The 20,669-nt window shown below is 42.4% G+C and overlaps 1 protein-coding gene across 1 annotated transcript; it reads right to left on the bottom strand.

Annotated features, from left to right (window-relative positions):
* Positions 1–626: 626 nt before the first annotated feature.
* On the bottom strand, positions 627–18,904 carry LOC127918867 (zinc finger protein OZF-like). The gene is made up of 2 exons (XM_052502142.1): positions 18,110–18,904; positions 627–2,301 (listed from the first exon to the last, which is right to left on the bottom strand). Exons 1-2 carry the CDS (start codon positions 18,441–18,443, stop codon positions 1,376–1,378), a joined length of 1,260 nt encoding a protein of 419 aa, XP_052358102.1. The 5' UTR covers positions 18,444–18,904; the 3' UTR covers positions 627–1,375.
* Between the last annotated feature and the right edge of the window lie 1,765 nt (positions 18,905–20,669).

The raw sequence follows: 20,669 nt of genomic DNA, 5'->3' as shown, positions 1-20,669 counted from the left end.
TGTCCTTTCTGCTGGGCCCTAATATCTTAACCCACTGATCCTCTACATATTTTAACTCCCTTCTTAGATCTCCTGCTGCTTCCTCGCATCTCATCACTGCCCTGAAGAGTTGATCCATCTTCTCCCAGTTAGGCGGGTTCCCTGCTCCCCTTTCACTCTGTCTGCCTGGTCTTTCCTCCTCTCTCACTTCTGCTTTTCCTACTGCTTGTAGTGCCCATATGGGGCACCACTCTTTCCTCCCCGTGGGCCCTGTCCTCCTTGCTCCGGCATCCAACAGTAGTTCTTTCCTAACCCTTTCTGCCATCTCTCTGTCTATTAGCTTGGAGAGGTTACCTCCAACAGTAGTTCTTTCCCTTTCTGCCATCTCTCATAAGTTCCCATTTCTTGACTTCGGGCCTATTTATCCAATCCTAAACCAGGTTCAAATCCTGTATCCAACCCCTAAACCAGGTTCATATCCTGTACCCAACCCCTAAACCAGGTTCATATCCTGTATCCAACCCTAAACCAGGTTCATATCCTGTATCCAACCCCTAAACCAGGTTCAAATCCTGTATCCAACCCCTAAACCAGGTTCATATCCTGTATCCAACCCCTAAACCAGGTTCATATCCTGTATCCAACCCCTAAACCAGGTTCATATCCTGTATCCAACCCCTAAACCATGTTTATATCCTGTATCCAACCCCTAAACCAGGTTCATATCCTGTATCCAACCCCTAAACCAGGTTCATATCCTGTATCCAACCCCTAAACCAGGTTCATATCCTGTATCCAACCCCTAAACCAGGTTCATATCCTGTATCCAACCCCTAAACCAGGTTCATATCCTGTATCCAACCCCTAAACCAGGTTCATATCCTGTATCCAACCCCTAAACCAGGTTCATATCCTGTATCCAACCCCTAAACCAGGTTCATATCCTGTATCCAACCCCTAAACCAGGTTCATATCCTGTATCCAACCCCTAAACCAGGTTCATATCCTGTATCCAACCCCTAAACCAGGTTCATATCCTGTATCCAACCCCTAAACCAGGTTCATATCCTGTATCCAACCCCTAAACCAGGTTCATATCCTGTATCCAACCCCTAAACCAGGTTCATATCCTGTATCCAACCCCCTAAAACAGGAAATTAAAAAAACATTCAAATGTATTTCTCCAATCTGATTTCATTTGTCAATAAGGACATAAACAAAACCACAAAAGCACCAACTTTCAGTCCAAAATTAGACAAATGTGGGAGCAGTGTGTTAACTCATGAACTGTAAGTTTGTGTGAAATCTCACTCTCCACAGTGGGAGCAGCATTGGTAAGGTTTCTCTCCCGTGTGGATTCTTTCATGTCATTTCAGTTGCCTTAACCAGGTACATGTCATTCCACAGTGGGAGCAGTTCTAAAAGGCTTCTCTCTAGTGTGTATTTTCTCATGCTGCTTCAGTTTCCCTAACTTCTTAAACCTCCTTTCACAACGAGAACCCTGGAAACGCTTCTTTACAGAGTGTGTTAGCTCATGTTTTTTCCAGTTACTTGAGTCAGTGAAATTCTTTCCACATTGGGAGCAATGGTAAGGCTTTTCTCCTGTGTGTGTCCTCTTATGCGTTGCCAGGGCCCTTGATAGGATAAAACTCTTACCACAGTGGGAGCAGTGATAAGGCTTTTCCCCTGTGTGTATTCTCTTATGTACTTTCAGGTTATATAACCGGTTAAACGTTTTTCCACATTGAGCGCATTTGTGAGGCTTGTCTCCTGTGTGCATTCTCTCGTGTGCTTTCAGGTTCCATAACTGGATAAAACTCTTTCCACACTGGGAGCAGTGGTGATAAGGCTTCTCTCCAGTGTGTGTTCTCTCATGCGCTTTCAGTTGCCTCGACCAGCCAAAACTCTCTTCACAATGGAAACATTGGTAAGGCTTTTCTCCTGTGTGTAATCTTTCATGATCTTTCAGGTTACTTAACCGCTTAAAAGTATTGCCACATTGAGAGCATTTGTGAGGCTTGTCTCCTGTGTGCATTCTCTCGTGTGATTTCAGAGAACTTAACTGTGAACATCTCTTTCCACACTGGGAGCATTGGTAAGGCTTCTCTCCTGTGTGTATTCTATTATGCAATTTTAGGGTCCCTAACTGGGTAAACTGCTTTCCACACTGGGAGCATTGGTAGGGCTTCTCTCCTGTGTGTATTCTATTATGTATTTTCAAGCTCCCTAACTTGGTAAAACTCTTTTCACACTGGGAGCACTGGTGTCGTCTTGCTGGTTTGGACGTCTCTGGCTCTGGTTCCTCTGAGTCTTGTCTCTCTCCTGCCAAAGACAAAGACAAACAAAGTATTTCATGTAACAGATATTGGTATCTTATTCACAAGAAACAAATGAAAACAGATGGGAAATGGAGAAGGACGAGAAGCGGAACTTGTCCAATAAGAAACGCTTGTTTTAGTTTTCCGATGCAAAACATTTTGCTACGTTTTTCACTAATGAATACGACCTTGAATGAAACCTCCACATGATATAATATAATAATAATAATAATAATATATGCCATTTAGCTGACGCTTTTATCCAAAGCGACTTACAGTCATGTGTGCATACATTCTACGTATGGGTGGTCCCGGGAATCGAACCCACTACCCTGGCGTTACAAGCGCCATGCTCTACCAACTGAGCCACAGAAGGACCACTGTATTCTGTATTGTAACTGTAACTGTATTCCTGTTTAAAAGGGGTTTTAATACAAATCAGATCCCTCAACCTGAGGTCAAGTTATTCACTATGACAAAGTCAAAAGCTGTGTAGGTTGTTTTTTTGTTGGTATTCTTTGGGGGGGGTCCTGGCTTTCCTTGGCATCCATGAATACACGCCACTGGCTGGGGGACTTGTTGACCCAGGATCATTGATAGCCAGCAACCCCTGGAAGGTAACCCCAAACACGACCATTAGGACTGCTGAGATGGGGGAACGTTCCAATTCTCAATTGGTAGAGGACACTTTCATTCAACATGTGCCGTCCCCGGACTGCAGGGAACATCTCAAATGTTCTCAGTCACCTTTTGCACTCTCATGATAAACAAAATATGTAGTGAACTCAACTCTTGACGAAATAATGTTCTCTAATGCAGTAATGTTTTTCTAGAGGCAGATGATCACCATATAGCTTGGAGGTGATTTGTCTTAACAGGATGAAAGTCAGCCTGCTACATCTGCAGCAGACAGGAAGGAAGATTGACCTCTGACCCAGGTTAGTGACACAAAGACAAAGAGGCTGAGCATGCATGAGAAACTGAGCCATGGAATTTCATGAGCACAAACTAATGTATTTAAAAAGAAGAGCATGATATGAAGATGTGAATCCTTCATGTTGAGTTGGCTATGAAGAAGGAGGACAGAAACATGAAGCAGCTGTACCAATAGTAGGGTAGGTTTTACTAGTAGGGTATGTTTTACTAGTAGGGTAGATTCTACTAGGGTTTTACTAGTAGGGTATGTTTTAGTAGGGTTTTACTAGTAGGGTAGGTTTTAGTAGGGTTTTACTAGCAGGGTAGGTTTTACTAGCAGGGTAGGTTTTACTAGCAGGGTAGGTTTTACTAGCAGGGGTAGATAGGCTTTACTAGTAGGGTAGGTTTTTACTAGGGTTTTTACTAGCAGGGTTTTACTAGCAGGGCAGGTTTACTTTTTACTAGTAGCAGGGGTAGGCTTTACTAGTAGGGTAGGGGTAGGCTTTACTAGCAGGGCAGGCTTTACTAGTAGGGTAGGTTTTACTAGTAGGGTAGGTTTTACTAGTAGGGTAGGTTTTACTAGCAGGGTAGGCTTTACTAGCAGGGGTAGGCTTTACTAGTAGGGTAGGCAGTAGGGTAGGTTTTACTAGCAGGGTAGGTTTTACTAGCAGGGTAGGCTTTACTAGCAGTAGGGCAGGGGCAGGTTTACTTTACTAGTAGGGTAGGCTTTACTAGTAGGGTAGGGGCAGGCTTTACTAGCAGGGTAGGCCTTTACTAGCAGGGGTAGGCTTTACTAGCAGGGCAGGCTTTACTAGCAGGGTAGGTTTTACTAGCAGGGTTTAGGCTTTACTAGTAGGGTAGGTTTTACTAGTAGGGTAGGTTTTACTAGCAGGGGTAGGCTTTACTAGCAGGGTAGGCTTTACTTTAGCAGGGTAGGCTTTACTAGTAGGGTAGGCTTTACTAGTAGGGTAGGTTTTACTAGGGCTTTACTAGTAGGGTAGGTTTTACTAGCAGGGTAGGCTTTACTAGGCACTAGGGGTAGGGGTAGGTTTACTAGTAGGGTAGATTTTACTAGCAGGGTAGGCTTTACTAGTAGGGTAGGCTTTACTAGTACTAGTAGGGTAGGCTTTACTAGTAGGGTAGGTTTTACTAGCAGGGTAGGTTTTACTAGTAGGGTAGGTTTTACTAGTAGGGTAGGTTTTACTAGCAGGGTAGGCTTTACTAGTAGGGTAGGCTTTACTAGTAGGGTAGGTTTTACTAGTAGGGTAGGTTTTACTAGTAGGGTAGGTTTTACTAGCAGGGTAGGCTTTACTAGCAGGGTAGGCTTTACTAGGGCTGCTCTTCGCACAATTTGAGGAGTTGCCACATTAGAATGGTATCGTGAGAAAGGTTAAAGTTCTCCTCTATTAAGGTCATGTCTCAATGTGTTTCAGTGTCCAAATTACCGTTTCTATTTGACCAAACCTCAAATAGCGAGTTGAAACTGCTTGTCGTCAGAGAGGAAGAAGTGATCTTTCGTCTGTTGTTGTGAGTAACAGAGGGAGGGGCTTGGTGACAGGGGAGGGGGCTTGGTGACAGGGGGAGGGGCTTGGTGGCTGTATGGTGGGAAGGTGCACAGTGAACACATAAGAAGCGAGTGTGAATACTTATGTAATTGAGATATTTCTGTAATTAATTTTCAATAAACTGGCAACAATTTCTAAAAACATGCGTTCACTTTGTCATTATGGGGTATTGTGATGTCATTATGGGGTAGTGTGATGTCATTATGGGGTAGTGTGATGTCATTATGGGGTATTGTGATGTCATTATGGGGTAGTGTGATGTCATTATGGGGTATTGTGATGTCATTATGGGGTAGTGTGATGTCATTATGGGGTAGTGTGATGTCATTATGGGGTATTGTGATGTCATTATGGGGTATTGTGATGTCATTATGGGGTATTGTGATGTCATTATGGGGTATTGTGATGTCATTATGGGGTAGTGTGATGTCATTATGGGGTAGTGTGATGTCATTATGGGGTATTGTGATGTCATTATGGGGTATTGTGATGTCATTATGGGGTATTGTGATGTCATTATGGGGTAGTGTGATGTCATTATGGGGTATTGTGATGTCATTATGGGGTATTGTGATGTCATTATGGGGTATTGTGATGTCATTATGGGGTATTGTGATGTCATTATGGGGTATTGTGATGTCATTATGGGGTATTGTGATGTCATTATGGGGTATTGTGATGTCATTATGGGGTATTGTGATGTCATTATGGGGTAGTGTGATGTCATTATGGGGTAGTGTGATGTCATTATGGGGTATTGTGATGTCATTATTTTTTTTTATTTTTTTATTTCACCTTTATTTAACCAGGTAGGCTAGTTGAGAACAAGTTCTCATTTGCAACTGCGACCTGGCCAAGATAAAGCATAGCAGTGTGAACAGACAACACAGAGTTACACATGGAGTAAACAATTAGCAAGTCAATAACACAGTAGAAAAAAATGGGCAGTCTATATACAATGTGTGCAAAAGGCATGAGGAGGTAGGCGAATAATACAATTTTGCAGATTAACACTGGAGTGATAAATGATCAGATGGGCATGTACAGGTAGAGATATTGGTGTGCAAAAAGAGCAGAAAAGTAAATAAATAAAAACAGTATAAAAACAGTATGGGAATGAGGTAGGTGAAAAAGGGTGAGCTATTTACCTATAGACTATGTACAGCTGCAGCGATCGGTTAGCTGCTCGGATAGCTGATGTTTGAAGTTGGTGAGGAGATAAAAGTCTCCAACTTCAGCGATTTTTGCAATTCGTTCCAGTCACAGGCAGCAGAGTACTGGAACGAAAGGCGGCCAAATGAGGTGTTGGCTTTAGGGATGATCAGTGAGATACACCTGCTGGAGCGCGTGCTACGGATGGGTGTTGCCATCGTGACCAGTGAACTGAGATAAGGCGGAGCTTTACCTAGCATGGACTTGTAGATGACCTGGAGCCAGTGGGTCTGGCGACGAATATGTAGTGAGGGCCAGCCGACTAGAGCATACAAGTCGCAGTGGTGGGTGGTATAAGGTGCTTTAGTGACAAAACGGATGGCACTGTGATAGACTGCATCCAGTTTGCTTCCAGTTTGCTGAGTAGAGTGTTGGAAGCCATTTTGTAGATGACCTCGCCGAAGTCGAGGATCGGTAGGATAGTCAGTTTTACTAGGGTAAGCTTGGCAGCGTGAGTGAAGGAGGCTTTGTTGCGGAATAGAAAGCCGACTCTGGATTTGATTTTTGATTGGAGATGTTTGATGTGAGTCTGGAAGGAGAGTTTGCAGTCTAGCCAGACACCTAGGTACTTATAGATGTCCACATATTCAAGGTTGGAACCATCCAGGGTGGTGATGCTAGTCGGGCATGCGGGTGCAGGCAGCGATCGGTTGAAAAGCATGCATTTGGTTTTACTCGCGTTTAAGAGCAGTTGGAGGCCACGGAAGGAGTGCTGTATGGCATTGAAGCTCGTTTGGAGGTTTGATAGCACAGTGTCCAATGACGGGCCGAAAGTATATAGAATGGTGTCGTCTGCGTAGAGGTGGATCAGGGAATTGCCCGCAGCAAGAGCAACATCATTGATATATACAGAGAAAAGAGTCGGCCCGAGAATTGAACCCTGTGGCACCCCCATAGAGACTGCCAGAGGACCGGACAGCATGCCCTCTGATTTGACACACTGAACTCTGTCTGCAAAGTAATTGGTGAACCAGGCAAGGCAGTCATCCGAAAAACCGAGGCTGTTGAGTCTGCCGATAAGAATTTGGTGATTGACAGAGTCGAAAGCCTTGGCGAGGTCGATGAAGACGGCTGCACAGTACTGTCTTTTATCGATGGCGGTTATGATATCATTTAGTACCTTGAGTGTGGCTGAGGTGCACCCGTGACCGGCTCGGAAACCGGATTGCATAGCGGAGAAGGTACGGTGGGATTCGAGATGGTCAGTCACCTGTTTGTTGACTTGGCTTTCGAAGACCTTAGATAGGCAGGGCAGGATGGATATAAGTCTGTAACAGTTTGGGTCCAGGGTGTCACCCCCTTTGAAGAGGGGGATGACTGCCGCAGCTTTCCAGTCCTTGGAGATCTCAGACGATATGAAAGAGAGGTTGAACAGGCTGGTAATAGGGGTTGCGACAATGGCGGCGGATAGTTTCAGAAATAGAGGGTCCAGATTGTCAAGCCCAGCTGATTTATACGGGTCCAGGTTTTGCAGCTCTTTCAGAACATCTGCTATCTGGATTTGGGTAAAGGAGAACCTGGAGAGGCTTGGGCGAGGGGCTGCGGGGGGCGGGGCTGTTGGCCGAGGTAGGAGTAGCCAGGCGGAAGGCATGGCCAGCCGTTGAGAAATGCTTGTTGAAGTTTTCGATAATCATGGATTTGTCGGTGGTGACCGTGTTCCCTAGCCTCAGTGCAGTGGGCAGCTGGGAGGAGGTGCTCTTGTTCTCCATGGACTTCACAGTGTCCCAGAACTTTTTGGAGTTGGAGCTACAGGATGCAAACTTCTGCCTGAAGAAGCTGGCCTTAGCTTTCCTGACTGACTGCGTGTATTGGTTCCTGACTTCCCTGAACAGTTGCATATCACGGGGGCTATTCGATGCTATTGCAGTCCGCCACAGGATGTTTTGTGCTGGTCGAGGGCAGTCAGGTCTGGAGTGAACCAAGGGCTGTATCTGTTCTTGGTTCTGCATTTTTTGAACGGAGCATGCTTATCCAAAATGGTGAGGAAGTTACTTTTAAAGAATGACCAGGCATCCTCAACTGACGGGATGAGGTCAATGTCCTTCCAGGATACACGGGCCAGGTCGATTAGAAAGGCCTGCTCACAGAAGTGTTTTAGGGAGCGTTTGACAGTGATGAGGGGTGGTCGTTTGACTGCGGCTCCGTGGCGGATACAGGCGATGAGGCAGTGATCGCTGAGATCCTGGTTGAAGACAGCGGAGGTATATTTGGAGGGCCAGTTGGTCAGGATGACTTCTATGAGGGTGCCCTTGTTTACAGAGTTAGGGTTGTACCTGGTGGGTTCCTTGATGATTTGCGTGAGATTGAGGGCATCTAGCTTAGATTGTAGGACTGCCGGGGTGTTAAGCATATCCCAGTTTAGGTCACCTAACAGAACAAACTCTGAAGCTAGATGGGGGCGATCAATTCACAAATGGTGTCCAGGGCACAGCTGGGAGCTGACGGGGTCGGTAGCAGGCGGCAACAGTGAGAGACTTGTTTCTGGAGAGAGTAATTTTCAAAATTAGTAGTTCAAACTGTTTGGGTATGGACCTGGAAAGTATGACATTACTTTGCAGGCTATCTCTGCAGTAGACTGCGACTCCGCCCCCTTTGGCAGTTCTATCTTGACGGAAGATGTTATAGTTGGGTATGGAAATCTCTGAATTTTTTGGTGGCCTTCCTGAGCCAGGATTCAGACACGGCAAGGACATCAGGGTTAGCAGAGTGTGCTAAAGCAGTGAGTAAAACAAACTTAGGGAGGAGGCTTCTGATGTTGACATGCATAAAACCAAGACTTTTTCGATCACAGAAGTCAACAAATGAGGGTACCTGGGGACATGCAGGGCCTGGGTTTACCTCCACATCACCCGCGGAACAGAGAAGGAGTAGTATGAGGGTGCGGCTAAAGGCTATCAAAACTGGTCGCCTAGAGCGTTGGGGGCAGAGGATAAGAGGAGCAGGTTTCTGGGCATGGTAGAATATATTCAGGGCATAATGCGCAGACAGGGTATGGTGGGGTGCGGGTACAGCGGAGGTAAGCCCAGGCACTGGGTGATGATGAGAGAGGTTGTATCTCTGGACATGCTGGTTGTAATGGGTGAGGTCACCGCATGTGTGGGGGTGGGACAAAGGAGGTAACAGGGGTATGCAGAGTGGATCTAGGGGCTCCATTGTGAACTAAAACAATGATAACTAACCTGAACAACAGTATACAAGGCATATTGACATTTGGGAGAGACATACAGCGAGGCATACAGTAATCACAGGTGTTGAATTGGGAAAGCTAGCTAAAAACAGTAGGCGAGGCTAATCAGTTAGCACAACAAACAGCAGGTAAAATGGCGTTGACTAGGCAACTGGGCCGACAGATAAAAACAAACAAGCAGAATGGAGTACCGTGATTAATGGACAGTCCAGCGTGCGTCAGCTATGTAGCCAAGAGATCAGTGTCCAGGGGGCAGCGGTGGATGGGCAGGGAAGCTGGGCTGGCGAGTGTTATCCAGGTTTTTTTTTTTTTTTTTTTTAAACTAACAATGACTAAATAGCTTGTAGCTAGTTAGCTGGTTAGCGTCTGGAGGTTCTTGAGTGTGTCATAAAAATAAAATAAAAATTAAAAGTGATAGCGATTCCGTATCACAGTGGGTGAGGCAGGTTTCCGGAAGGTATAAACAAAATAAAAATCAAAGAGAGATAGAAAGTAAATGGGTTCAGAGTGTTTGGGATGCAGTGAGTCAGATGGTTAGCAGGCCTGTGCTAACAAGCTAACAGTTCGTAGGCCCGGGCTAGACAAGCTAGCCGTTAGCAGGCCGAATTAGCAAGCAGGGAGATAGCGAGGGCTAGAGAGCTAACCTTTGGGGGACGTTGCGATGGGGTGAGTCTGTTTATTCCTCTTCTTGCGGTGATATCGACAGACCGGTCGTGGGCCCGGGTAATTGTAGCCCAGGAGTATGCTACAGGAGCTCTAGTACGCTGGGTGAGCTGGAGACACAGCGTTTCAGAAAGCTTGCGGGCCTTGGCCAGCAGATGGATCTTTGGCGATGTCGCAGCGAAAAGCCTGTTGAAACCACCTCGGACGATTATGTCGGCGGACCAGTCGTGATGGATCGGCGGGGCTCCGTGTCGGCAGTAAAGGGTCCAGGCCAATTGGCAAAAGAGGTATTGTTGGGCCTCTTCGGCTAGTCGGGAGATGGGCTTAGCTCAAGGCTAACTGTAGCTTGTTTTGGGACAGAGACGTTAGCCAGGAGTAGCCACTCGGATTGCAGCTAGCTAGTTGCGATGATCCGGTGTAAAGGTTCAGAGCTTGCGGTAGGAATCCGGAGATGTGGTAGAGAAAGAGCAGTCTGATATGCTCTGGGTTGATGTCGCGCTGGTGTCCTAGTTAGCTTAGAAGACCGCTAGCAATGGCTAACTGAGTACGAGCTAGTAGCTAGTTAGCTGGCTAGCTTCTGATGGTGGTTCCGGTTCTAAAGTAAAGTATAGAAAAAGCAGATCCGTACCACATTGGGTGATGCGGGTTGCAGGAGAGTATATTCAGCTCTAGTTTGAAAGTGAGATTAAAATATGTACGAAATATATACGGAAAAAAAAAACGAAGAAAACTATATTTACACTAGACAGGACGGGACAAGACAAAACACACGTCCGACTGCTACGCCATCTTGGAAAACTGCTACGCCATCTTGGAAAACCCATATTATGGGGTAGTGTGATGTCATTATGGGGTATTGTGATGTCATTATGGGGTATTGTGATGTCATTATGGGGTAGTGTGATGTCATTATGGGGTATTGTGATGTCATTATGGGGTATTGTGATGTCATTATGGGGTATTGTGATGTCATTATGGGGTATTGTGATGTCATTATGGGGTATTGTGATGTCATTATGGGGTAGTGTGATGTCATTATGGGGTATTGTGATGTCATTATGGGGTATTGTGATGTCATTATGGGGTATTGTGATGTCATTATGGGGTAGTGTGATGTCATTATGGGGTAGCGTGATGTCATTATGGGGTAGCGTGATGTCATTATGGGGTAGTGTGATGTCATTATGGGGTATTGTGATGTCATTATGGGGTATTGTGATGTCATTATGGGGTATTGTGATGTCATTATGGGGTATTGTGATGTCATTATGGGGTATTGTGATGTCATTATGGGGTATTGCGATGTCATTATGGGGTATTGCGATGTCATTATGGGGTATTGCGATGTCATTATGGGGTATTGCGATGTCATTATGGGGTATTGTGATGTCATTATGGGGTAGTGTGATGTCATTATGGGGTATTGTGATGTCATTATGGGGTAGTGTGATGTCATTATGGGGTATTGCGATGTCATTATGGGGTATTGCGATGTCATTATGGGGTATTGTGATGTCATTATGGGGTATTGTGATGTCATTATGGGGTATTGTGATGTCATTATGGGGTAGTGTGATGTCATTATGGGGTATTGTGATGTCATTATGGGGTATTGCGATGTCATTATGGGGTATTGCGATGTCATTATGGGGTATTGCGGTCATTATGGGGTATTGTGATGTCATTATGGGGTATTGTGATGTCATTATGGGGTAGTGAACAGTGTGTGTAGATGGTTGAGAAAAGACACATTTATTATTTTTTAAATTCAGGCTGTGACAACAAAATGTGGAATAAGTGGTATGAATAAGTACTGAAGGCTGTAAATTGAAGGGCTTTCATTTGTAGAAAATAAATAGACAGATTGTTGATAAACACCTTAAATCATCTTTCTATTAAAACAACAGTTTTCATTTCAGTATATTTTCTAAGAGAATCCAATTGCTTATGGATGTTAATGATATCAGAACGCTGAAAAATGATACTGAAAAGAGAGAATCCAATTATAGACCAAAACCTTGATGAAAGTTCACTTTAGACAGAAAGTTTCAAGATGATCCGAACGTTACATTGCCTGTCCCAGTCAACCCCCGTATCTTTACAAGACTCCAGAACAGGCTAACTAAACTCAAGACACTTCAATTTGGCCTGTATTGCTTCAGTAACATCATCTTAACTAATACTGGAGAAAAGCTGTGATTGGGGGAGCATTCTAAAAGTCATGAAATATGATTGACTGAGAACGCCTCTTTATAGACTTGGCCTCCTACTCTGTAATAGTCCAAATTAATGCAATTTCCTACTTAAAACATCTCAAATGAAGCCCGGAACTCCCAACATATAGACTTTAACAGTCCTTAAGGATGAAGCCTGAACTCCAACATATAGACTTTAACAGTCCTTAAGGATGAAGCCTGAACTCCAACATATAGACTTTAACAGTCCTTAAGGATGAAGCCTGAACTCCAACATATAGACTTTAACAGTCCTTAAGGATGAAGCCTGAACTCCAACATATAGACTTTAACAGTCCTTAAGGATGAAGCCTGAACTCCAACATATAGACTTTAACAGTCCTTAAGGATGAAGCCTGAACTCCAACATATAGACTTTAACAGTCCTTAAGGATGAAGCCTGAACTCCAACATATAGACTTTAACAGTCCTTAAGGATGAAGCCTGAACTCCAACATATAGACTTTAACAGTCCTTAAGGATGAAGCCTGAACTCCAACGTATAGACTTTAACAGTCCTTAAGATGAAGTCTGAACTCCAACATATAGACTTTAACAGTCCTTAAGGATGAAGCCTGAACTCCAACATATAGACTTTAACAGTCCTTACGGATGAAACCTGAACTCCAACATATAGACTTTAACAGTCCTTAAGGATGAAGTCTGAACTCCAACATATAGACTTTAACAGTCCTTAAGGATGAAGCCTGAACTCCAACATATAGACTTTAACAGTCCTTAAGGATGAAGCCTGAACTCCAACATATAGACTTTAACAGTCCTTAAGGATGAAGCCTGAACTCCAACATATAGACTTTAACAGTCCTTAAGGATGAAGCCTGAACTCCAACATATAGACTTTAACAGTCCTTAAGGATGAAGTCTGAACTCCAACATATAGACTTTAACAGTCCTTAAGGATGAAGCCTGAACTCCAACATATAGACTTTAACAGTCCTTAAGGATGAAGCCTGAACTCCAACATATAGACTTTAACAGTCCTTAAGGATGAAGCCTGAACTCCAACATATAGACTTTAACAGTCCTTAAGGATGAAGCCTGAACTCCAACATATAGACTTTAACAGTCCTTAAGGATGAAGCCTGAACTCCAACATATAGACTTTAACAGTCCTTAAGGATGAAGCCTGAACTCCAACATATAGACTTTAACAGTCCTTAAGGATGAAGCCTGAACTCCAACATATAGACTTTAACAGTCCTTAAGGATGAAGCCTGAACTCCAACATATAGACTTTAACAGTCCTTAAGGATGAAGCCTGAACTCCAACATATAGACTTTAACAGTCCTTAAGGATGAAGCCTGAACTCCAACATATAGACTTTAACAGTCCTTAAGGATGAAGCCTGAACTCCAACATATAGACTTTAACAGTCCTTAAGGATGAAGCCTGAACTCCAACATATAGACTTTAACAGTCCTTAAGGATGAAGCCTGAACTCCAACATATAGACTTTAACAGTCCTTAAGGATGAAGCCTGAACTCCAACATATAGACTTTAACAGTCCTTAAGGATGAAGCCTGAACTCCAACATATAGACTTTAACAGTCCTTAAGGATGAAGCCTGAACTCCAACATATAGACTTTAACAGTCCTTAAGGATGAAGCCTGAACTCCAACATAGACTTTAACAGTCCTTAAGGATGAAGCCTGAACTTCAACATATAGACTTTAACAGTCCTTAAGGATGAAGCCTGAACTCCAACATATAGACTTTAACAGTCCTTAAGGATGAAGCCTGAACTCCCAACATATAGACTTTAACAGTCCTTAAGGATGAAGCCTGAACTCCAACATATAGACTTTAACAGTCCTTAAGGATGAAGCCTGAACTCCAACATATAGACTTTAACAGTCCTTAAGGATGAAGCCTGAACTCCAACATATAGACTTTAACAGTCCTTAAGGATGAAGCCTGAACTCCAACATATAGACTTTAACAGTCCTTAAGGATGAAGCCTGAACTCCAACATATAGACTTTAACAGTCCTTAAGGATGAAGCCTGAACTCCAACATATAGACTTTAACAGTCCTTAAGGATGAAGCCTGAACTCCCAACATATAGACTTTAACAGTCCTTAAGGATGAAGCCTGAACTCCCAACATATAGACTTTAACAGTCCTTAAGGATGAAGCCTGAACTCCAACATATAGACTTTAACAGTCCTTAAGGATGAAGCCTGAACTCCAACATATAGACTTTAACAGTCCTTAAGGATGAAGCCTGAACTCCAACATATAGACTTTAACAGTCCTTAAGGATGAAGCCTGAACTCCAGACAGTCCTTAAGGATGATATAGACTTTAACAGTCCTTAAGGATGAAGCCTGAACTCCAACATATAGACTTTAACAGTCCTTAAGGATGAAGCCTGAACTCCAACATATAGACTTTAACAGTCCTTAAGGATGAAGCCTGAACTCCAACATATAGACTTTAACAGTCCTTAAGGATGAAGCCTGAACTCCAACATATAGACTTTAACAGTCCTTAAGGATGAAGCCTGAACTCCCAACATATAGACTTTAACAGTCCTTAAGGATGAAGCCTGAACTCCAACATATAGACTTTAACAGTCCTTAAGGATGAAGCCTGAACTCCAACATATAGACTTTAACAGTCCTTAAGGATGAAGCCTGAACTCCAACATATAGACTTTAACAGTCCTTAAGGATGAAGCCTGAACTCCAACATATAGACTTTAACAGTCCTTAAGGATGAAGCCTGAACTCCCAACATATAGACTTTAACAGTCCTTAAGGATGAAGTCTGAACTCCAACATATAGACTTTAACAGTCCTTAAGGATGAAGCCTGAACTCCAACATATAGACTTTAACAGTCCTTAAGGATGAAGCCTGAACTCCAACATATAGACTTTAACAGTCCTTAAGGATGAAGCCTGAACTCCAACATATAGACTTTAACAGTCCTTAAGGATGAAGCCTGAACTCCCAACATATAGACTTTAACAGTCCTTAAGGATGAAGCCTGAACTCCCAACATATAGACTTTAACAGTCCTTAAGGATGAAGCCTGAACTCCAACATATAGACTTTAACAGTCCTTAAGGATGAAGCCTGAACTCCAACATATAGACTTTAACAGTCCTTAAGGATGAAGCCTGAACTCCAACATATAGACTTTAACAGTCCTTAAGGATGAAGCCTGAACTCCAACATATAGACTTTAACAGTCCTTAAGGATGAAGCCTGAACTCCAACATATAGACTTTAACAGTCCTTAAGGATGAAGCCTGAACTCCAACATATAGACTTTAACAGTCCTTAAGGATGAAGCCTGAACTCCAACATATAGACTTTAACAGTCCTTAAGGATGAAGCCTGAACTCCAACATATAGACTTTAACAGTCCTTAAGGATGAAGCCTGAACTCCAACATATAGACTTTAACAGTCCTTAAGGATGAAGCCTGAACTCCAACATATAGACTTTAACAGTCCTTAAGGATGAAGCCTGAACTCCAACATATAGACTTTAACAGTCCTTAAGGATGAAGCCTGAACTCCAACATATAGACTTTAACAGTCCTTAAGGATGAAGCCTGAACTCCAACATATAGACTTTAACAGTCCTTAAGGATGAAGCCTGAACTCCAACATATAGACTTTAACAGTCCTTAAGGATGAAGCCTGAACTCCAACATATAGACTTTAACAGTCCTTAAGGATGAAGCCTGAACTCCAACATATAGACTTTAACAGTCCTTAAGGATGAAGCCTGAACTCCAACATATAGACTTTAACAGTCCTTAAGGATGAAGCCTGAACTCCCAACATATAGACTTTAACAGTCCTTAAGGATGAAGCCTGAACTCCAACATATAGACTTTAACAGTCCTTAAGGATGAAGCCTGAACTCCAACATATAGACTTTAACAGTCCTTAAGGATGAAGCCTGAACTCCAACATATAGACTTTAACAGTCCTTAAGGATGAAGCCTGAACTCCAACATATAGACTTTAACAGTCCTTAAGGATGAAGCCTGAACTCCCAACATATAGACTTTAACAGTCCTTAAGGATGAAGCCTGAACTCCAACATATAGACTTTAACAGTCCTTAAGGATGAAGCCTGAACTCCAACATATAGACTTTAACAGTCCTTAAGGATGAAGCCTGAACTCCAACATATAGACTTTAACAGTCCTTAAGGATGAAGCCTGAACTCCAACATATAGACTTTAACAGTCCTTAAGGATGAAGCCTGAACTCCAACATATAGACTTTAACAGTCCTTAAGGATGAAGCCTGAACTCCAACATATAGACTTTAACAGTCCTTAAGGATGAAGCCTGAACTCCAACATATAGACTTTAACAGTCCTTAAGGATGAAGCCTGAACTCCAACATATAGACTTTAACAGTCCTTAAGGATGAAGCCTGAACTCCAACATATAGACTTTAACAGTCCTTAAGGATGAAGCCTGAACTCCCAACATATAGACTTTAACAGTCCTTAAGGATGAAGCCTGAACTCCAACATATAGACTTTAACAGTCCTTAAGGATGAAGCCTGAACTCCAACATATAGACTTTAACAGTCCTTAAGGATGAAGCCTGAACTCCAACATATAGACTTTAACAGTCCTTAAGGATGAAGCCTGAACTCCAACATATAGACTTTAACAGTCCTTAAGGATGAAGCCTGAACTCCAACATATAGACTTTAACAGTCCTTAAGGATGAAGCCTGAACTCCAACATATAGACTTTAACAGTCCTTAAGGATGAAGCCTGAACTCCAACATATAGACTTTAACAGTCCTTAAGGATGAAGCCTGAACTCCAACATATAGACTTTAACAGTCCTTAAGGATGAAGCCTGAACTCCAACATATAGACTTTAACAGTCCTTAAGGATGAAGCCTGAACTCCAACATATAGACTTTAACAGTCCTTAAGGATGAAGCCTGAACTCCAACATATAGACTTTAACAGTCCTTAAGGATGAAGCCTGAACTCCAACATATAGACTTTAACAGTCCTTAAGGATGAAGCCTGAACTCCCAACATATAGACTTTAACAGTCCTTAAGGATGAAGCCTGAACTCCAACATATAGACTTTAACAGTCCTTAAGGATGAAGCCTGAACTCCAACATATAGACTTTAACAGTCCTTAAGGATGAAGCCTGAACTCCAACATATAGACTTTAACAGTCCTTAAGGATGAAGCCTGAACTCCAACATATAGACTTTAACAGTCCTTAAGGATGAAGCCTGAACTCCAACATATAGACTTTAACAGTCCTTAAGGATGAAGCCTGAACTCCAACATATAGACTTTAACAGTCCTTAAGGATGAAGCCTGAACTCCAACATATAGACTTTAACAGTCCTTAAGGATGAAGCCTGAACTCCAACATATAGACTTTAACAGTCCTTAAGGATGAAGCCTGAACTCCAACATATAGACTTTAACAGTCCTTAAGGATGAAGCCTGAACTCCCAACATATAGACTTTAACAGTCCTTAAGGATGAAGCCTGAACTCCAACATATAGACTTTAACAGTCCTTAAGGATGAAGCCTGAACTCCAACATATAGACTTTAACAGTCCTTAAGGATAATTATGAACATTGTTTCATTTGGAAATGACTCACTTTATTTGTGCATTGCTCAGGTTGAGCTTCCCACAGAATTAACCACAGACTTGTGCTAATATGTTCAGTCTGCCAAAAAAAAGCTTCATGTAAACATCCATAAAGCTTCCATTCGTTTTTATTTCTCCAACATGCCAAAATGTAGATTCCAGATTTCTTGGGTATACACTCTGCCCAAGGGGTACTACAGACCATTTATATTTTGTCTATCTATTCTGTGAGACATACAGTTTTGATTTGCGTACAAAATGTAATGTCCATAGAACTGGAATCACCCATAACTTCAGTAGAAATACCCTTTAAAATCACATTAGTTCGACAAAAAGAGATATTCAGAGACATGGATTCAACAACAACATACTTTGTGCCCCAGTTTAAGACAGTACTCACTGGTGTTAATCAGATCTCCATTATTCTCTTCTTCTTCTTCCTCCTCCTCCAATGTGACAGTAATCTCCCCCTCCTCCTTCACTCCAAAAACTTGTTCCGTTTCTTTTACTAATACAGTCATATTCTCCTCCTCAACAAAAACGACATTCTCTTGTTTATCTTCCTCCTCTTTCACTCCGAAAGCTTCTTCTTCTTCTTTCACTGTAACAGCTTCACCCTCTACTTCCTTTTTAACTGTAACAGCCTCCTCTTCCTTCTCCTCTTTCACAATAACTTTCTCCGTCCAACAGACCTCTTCTTCTTTAGCAGGAGGGGAGTAGCTTAATGAACTCATGGTCGGGGATGTTAACTAGCTAGTTAGCTTTAGCGACTAGCCTAGTGCTCGGCTACTTTAACCAGTCAGCTAGTTGACTAACAACGTAAATATTAAATGGAGTAACTAGTAAAGACGCAGACAGTATGTTAAAAACACTGAAGTTAATACAAACCCAATGATCTACAGAGCTTCAATGTTTCGGTTTTATGTTAGCAAGCAAGTTACCGAGGTGGTTGAATCAGCTGTTTTGTTGTTGCAGTTCCGTCCACTAGTTAATACGTCACGCAAGAAGCGCCACCTGAAAGACGCATATCGCCATTTGCTGACTGGAGTGGGTAACACAGTTTAGGAAAATATTCCCAACGTTGTGTTTGTTCTGGCATGCAATATCATAACAAGTCAATTCAAACCCCTTTGTTTATTGTATTTAGCCAATTGTAATACTTAAACGCTAGTTGTACTGTTCAGCATGTTGCTGCCATTTGTACAATGTTCTGTTGAAAAATAAACTGTAAAAAACAACATTCCTTCACTCGCTCGCACATAAAGGTGGTGGAATTATGAGGGAATGAAGCCAAGGTCAGAATACACTTATCTGTAGACGCACCTGCCACGAATCTGCGATCTCCACTCCAAACAAACAGTTCAACGTCAGAATGTGTGAGGAAACTGCGTGAAAAGGGAATGACGTTTCATTTTCGTGTGTGTTTCTCAGGTCTGAATTCCCTCCATTATTAATAAATATTCATTGTTTTAAAAAAAAGTTATTTTTAACATCTAGATGTGACCATATTCCTGTCACAGGCAGGCTGTTGCAGGGCACCAGTGAAGGCCTCCTTCTAGATAGAGAAGGCAGGTCATGAGTGAACAGCTGAAAACCAAGCAAATTCTAGCATTGTCTTCATACATACACCAACCTGTAGCGTGAGTAATATCCAAGACATTGGTCACCAACCTTTAAAATAGAGAAGTCTGAGTTAAGATACATTTCTGTGTGTTAAAAGTGATCTAGAGTTTTCCCCTATTTCTCAGTCAAACATCAAGCTTTTAACATGAAAAATAATGTAATGCTATGCAACATTAACCTATCAAACAACAATTCTGTATCAATGAGGTTTGTGCAGTAGGCTAAAGTCCCAGTACAGATGTAGGATCTGCAATGCAGGAATTTTAAAACCTTTTTTTTATTTTGAAGTTTATAAAGACTTCTGAAGTTTGTAGTTTCCACTTTTACATTTCAGACTTGATTTTCCCTTACAAACACTGTTTCAACCGCTACAAATATATTCATTAATTATAATCCACATAATAATTGGGTTAAATGCGGAAGACACATTTCAGTTGAAGGCATTTAGTTGTACACCTGACTAGGTATCCCCCCTTTCCATAATTCACATTTCAGTTGAAGGCATTTAGTTGTACACCTGACTAGGTATCCCCCCTTTCCATAATTCACATTTCAGTTGAAGGCATTTAGTTGTACACCTGACTAGGTATCCCCCCTTTCCATAATTCACATTTCAGTTGAAGGCATTTAGTTGTACACCTGACTAGGTATCCCCCTTTCCATAATTCACATTTCTTGTTGCTGCAGGATTACTTCCTGCTGTAGCAAACTGGCTCAAATTAAGATCCTACTGAAAGGACGAAGCACCCCATTTAGCCACGGTAAAAGTCAAGTCAGGACTTATCCTGTCAACTGAAAGGACGAAGCACCCCATTTAACCATGGTAAAAGTCAAGTCAGGACTTATCCTGTTAACTGAAAGGACGAAGCACCCCATTTAACCATGTTAAAAGTCAAGTCAGGACTTATCCTGTTAACTGAAAGGACGAAGCACCCCATTTAGCCACGATAAAAGTCAAGTCAGGACTTATCCTGTTAACTGAAAGGACGAAGCACCCCATTTAGCCACAATAAAAGTCAAGTCAGGACTTATCCTGTTAACTGAAAGGACGAAGCACCCCATTTAGCCACGGTAAAAGTCAAGTCAGGACTTATTCTGTTTACTGAAAGGACGAAGCACCCCATTTAGCCACGGTAAAAGTCAAGTCAGGACTTATGCTGTTTACTGAAAGGACGAAGCACCCCATTTAGCCACGGTAAAAGTCAAGTCAGGACTTATCCTGTTAACTGAAAGGACGAAGCACCCCATTTAGCCACGGTAAAAGTCAAGTCAGGACTTATGCTGTTTACTGAAAGGACGAAACACCCCATTTAACCACGGTAAAAGTCAAGTCAGGA

This window comes from Oncorhynchus keta, unplaced genomic scaffold, assembly GCF_023373465.1.
Source record: "Oncorhynchus keta strain PuntledgeMale-10-30-2019 unplaced genomic scaffold, Oket_V2 Un_contig_15132_pilon_pilon, whole genome shotgun sequence".
Lineage (NCBI taxonomy): Eukaryota > Metazoa > Chordata > Actinopteri > Salmoniformes > Salmonidae > Oncorhynchus > Oncorhynchus keta.
Note: the sequence above shows the minus strand (reverse complement) of the source record. Positions and strands in the feature narration are given on the sequence as shown.